This window comes from Poromitra crassiceps, assembly GCF_964638095.1.
Source record: "Poromitra crassiceps genome assembly, chromosome: 27".
Lineage (NCBI taxonomy): Eukaryota > Metazoa > Chordata > Actinopteri > Beryciformes > Melamphaidae > Poromitra > Poromitra crassiceps.
This window is the reverse complement of record NC_139650.1, coordinates 3,869,694-3,872,052: the sequence shown is the minus strand read 5'-3', so window position 1 is coordinate 3,872,052 and position 2,359 is coordinate 3,869,694. Positions and strand designations below refer to the sequence as shown.

Sequence of the window (2,359 nt, the reverse complement as noted above, 5' to 3'; positions counted from 1 at the left end):
CAAAAAACAATGCTGATTTATTTTTGCACATGATCTCACGCATATCCGAGAACTGTAAGCAGTTTTGCAGACATTTGTTTAGTTTTACAGTTATTGAGAGTTGATTTGAGTGAAGTTGATGCCTGTGATGTCATCGGAAGGCACTGAATCATTGGGTTGTATGCATTACAAATCTTCTGATGACATCACTGGCATCAACTCAAATCTCAAACTCAAATCATCTCTCAATAACTGTAAAACTAAATAAAATGAATGTCTGCAAAACTGTTTACAGTTTACAGATAAGTGTGAAATCATATGCAAAATAACTCAGCATTGTTTTTCGGTGAAGTGCCCCTTTAAGTACAGTACATTCACCGCCAGTTTAGGACTGCCAATATTTAGCACAGGCCAAAGATTTTCATAATTGTTGGTCATCTTTCAAGACCCACAGTGAATTATCTATTAGCACCAGAGTGATTTGCAATACCTCAAAATGAAGATGTACGTCTCTGGGTTCACCAGGAAAAAAAAGTGAGCTTTTAGCATGTTCTGTACTCTACTTATAGCCATTTATATACACCCTGTTTTCACCCAAAAGGTCTCTCTCTTATTTTGAACTGTATTGACATCAGACATGTAAATATTATTCATTATGACACAAATGACAAAAAAAATAAAATATATATATATATATATATATATATATGAAGTGCTTTTTTTACATTCAACAATACAGTTTGCTCAGTGTGAGTGAGTGTACAGACAGACACACAGACAGACAGACAGACAGACAGACAGACACACACACACAGACACAGACACAGACACACACACACACACACACACGCGCACACACACACACACACACACACACACACACACACACACACACACACACACACAGAGAGAGAGAGAGTTCTCTCCACAGCTGCTGCTAGATCGCACCTCCTTCCCCCTCCTTCCCCATCAGCGTTTTGCCTCCTCTGCTGCTCGTTTCCCTCCTCTCGCTCGGACGAATGCTGCGACACGACACAGGAACGGGTCCGCGGCTTGGCTTTGGGACCAGGCGCTGCTGGAACCGGATCGATCATGTTCGTCACGGGTTTGACTAGGCAATCCAGGTTCGCCCTGCAGCAAGGCTGGCACATAGGAACGGGGTCCAGGGACCAGGATCGATCATGTTGGTCACGGGTTTGACTACCGCGGTTTCGATGTCCGCTGCTCTGCAGCAAGTCGATCAGCTCTGCAGCGCGGCGAGGGGGCATTTCAATGGCGTTTCTCCTCTGCAACAAGGAAGCGCGTTTCTCCTCCTTTCCACCTTCTTCCTAATTTCAAACAACAGCTGCGGTATGTGTTTGATAACGTGCTGTCGGCTTGACTTTGAGGTTAGGGACCCGAAACTATGTCACAGGCTGGGTAAGTGTTTCAACTATGCGCTGCACTCATAAAAACAAAAACACGTCATTGGCGGGGAGGGCTATTTCTGATAACACGTCAAAGACGTCATTGGCGGTGAATGACTCTGTTACTTCCCATCTCTGGAAACAAGAGACCACAATGTGGAATTAATATGATATGTGTTGGTGTTTTCACACTTCATAATTAAAATAGCCCATCCAGCACAGCGGAGGTCTGATGGCATATTTGACATAGCCGTGGGAACTGAACAGGAAAAGAATAGCCAGTGCGGTTTGGTGACTGACCATGTAAAGATAGGCCTAAACCACCGTGTCCGCATGTGTTTCTCCTACCTGTAGAAAAAGGTACTGCGTCCTGTGTGGCAGCTCATCAGGGACGTCTGCCATGGCTCTGTGGTCACAGTAGAGCGCTGTGGGCCAGTGGATGGGACAGTCACAGTGCTGGGGGCAGGCCTGTGGGTTGTTGGCTCGGTGCCAGGCCGGGTCCAGGCGCCCCTGAAGGCTCAGCACGGTGGGCTCGCCCAGCAGGCGGTTGATCCACAGAGGGACACCTCCGTAGTCCAGGTCGGCTTCGGCAGTGGTCGAGGTAGAGTCGCACGCACACAGCAGCACCAACACAGCGCAGCGCAGCAGAGCCATGGAGACAGGTGACGAGGTAACTATGCTAACAAATCCTGGGAATTAAACATGGAGAGACATGTAAGTGTGGGCATGGGAACTATTAGACTTAAAGGGATAATTCACATTTTTTAAAGTCTATCCACACTCACTCCACATTCTGGAAAATGAGCCGGGAGCTGCTAAATTAGACTGCCAGCGACGCGGTCTTTACACTTGGGTGGGTCCGCTCATAACGGACATTTGTTGCTAAACATGCAGGCCATTCAAGTAATGTCTGGAAATGTTCAGGAATTCACTGCATGTGTAGAAACGGCTCGGCTATACAGTAGCTCTAGAGA

At 46.7% G+C, this 2,359-nt stretch overlaps 1 protein-coding gene across 1 annotated transcript in view; it reads right to left on the bottom strand.

Moving 5' to 3' along the window:
• Positions 1-2,039, bottom strand: part of LOC310799195 (lumican) — a gene marked incomplete at both ends in the record, with an annotated part of 7,687 nt that extends 5,648 nt beyond the window's left edge. Inside the window, one exon of the mRNA XM_083661762.1 lies at positions 1,734-2,039. Within this exon, the coding sequence (XP_083517888.1) occupies positions 1,734-2,039 (306 nt within the window). The remainder of the gene's footprint in view (positions 1-1,733) is intronic.
• Between the last annotated feature and the right edge of the window lie 320 nt (positions 2,040-2,359).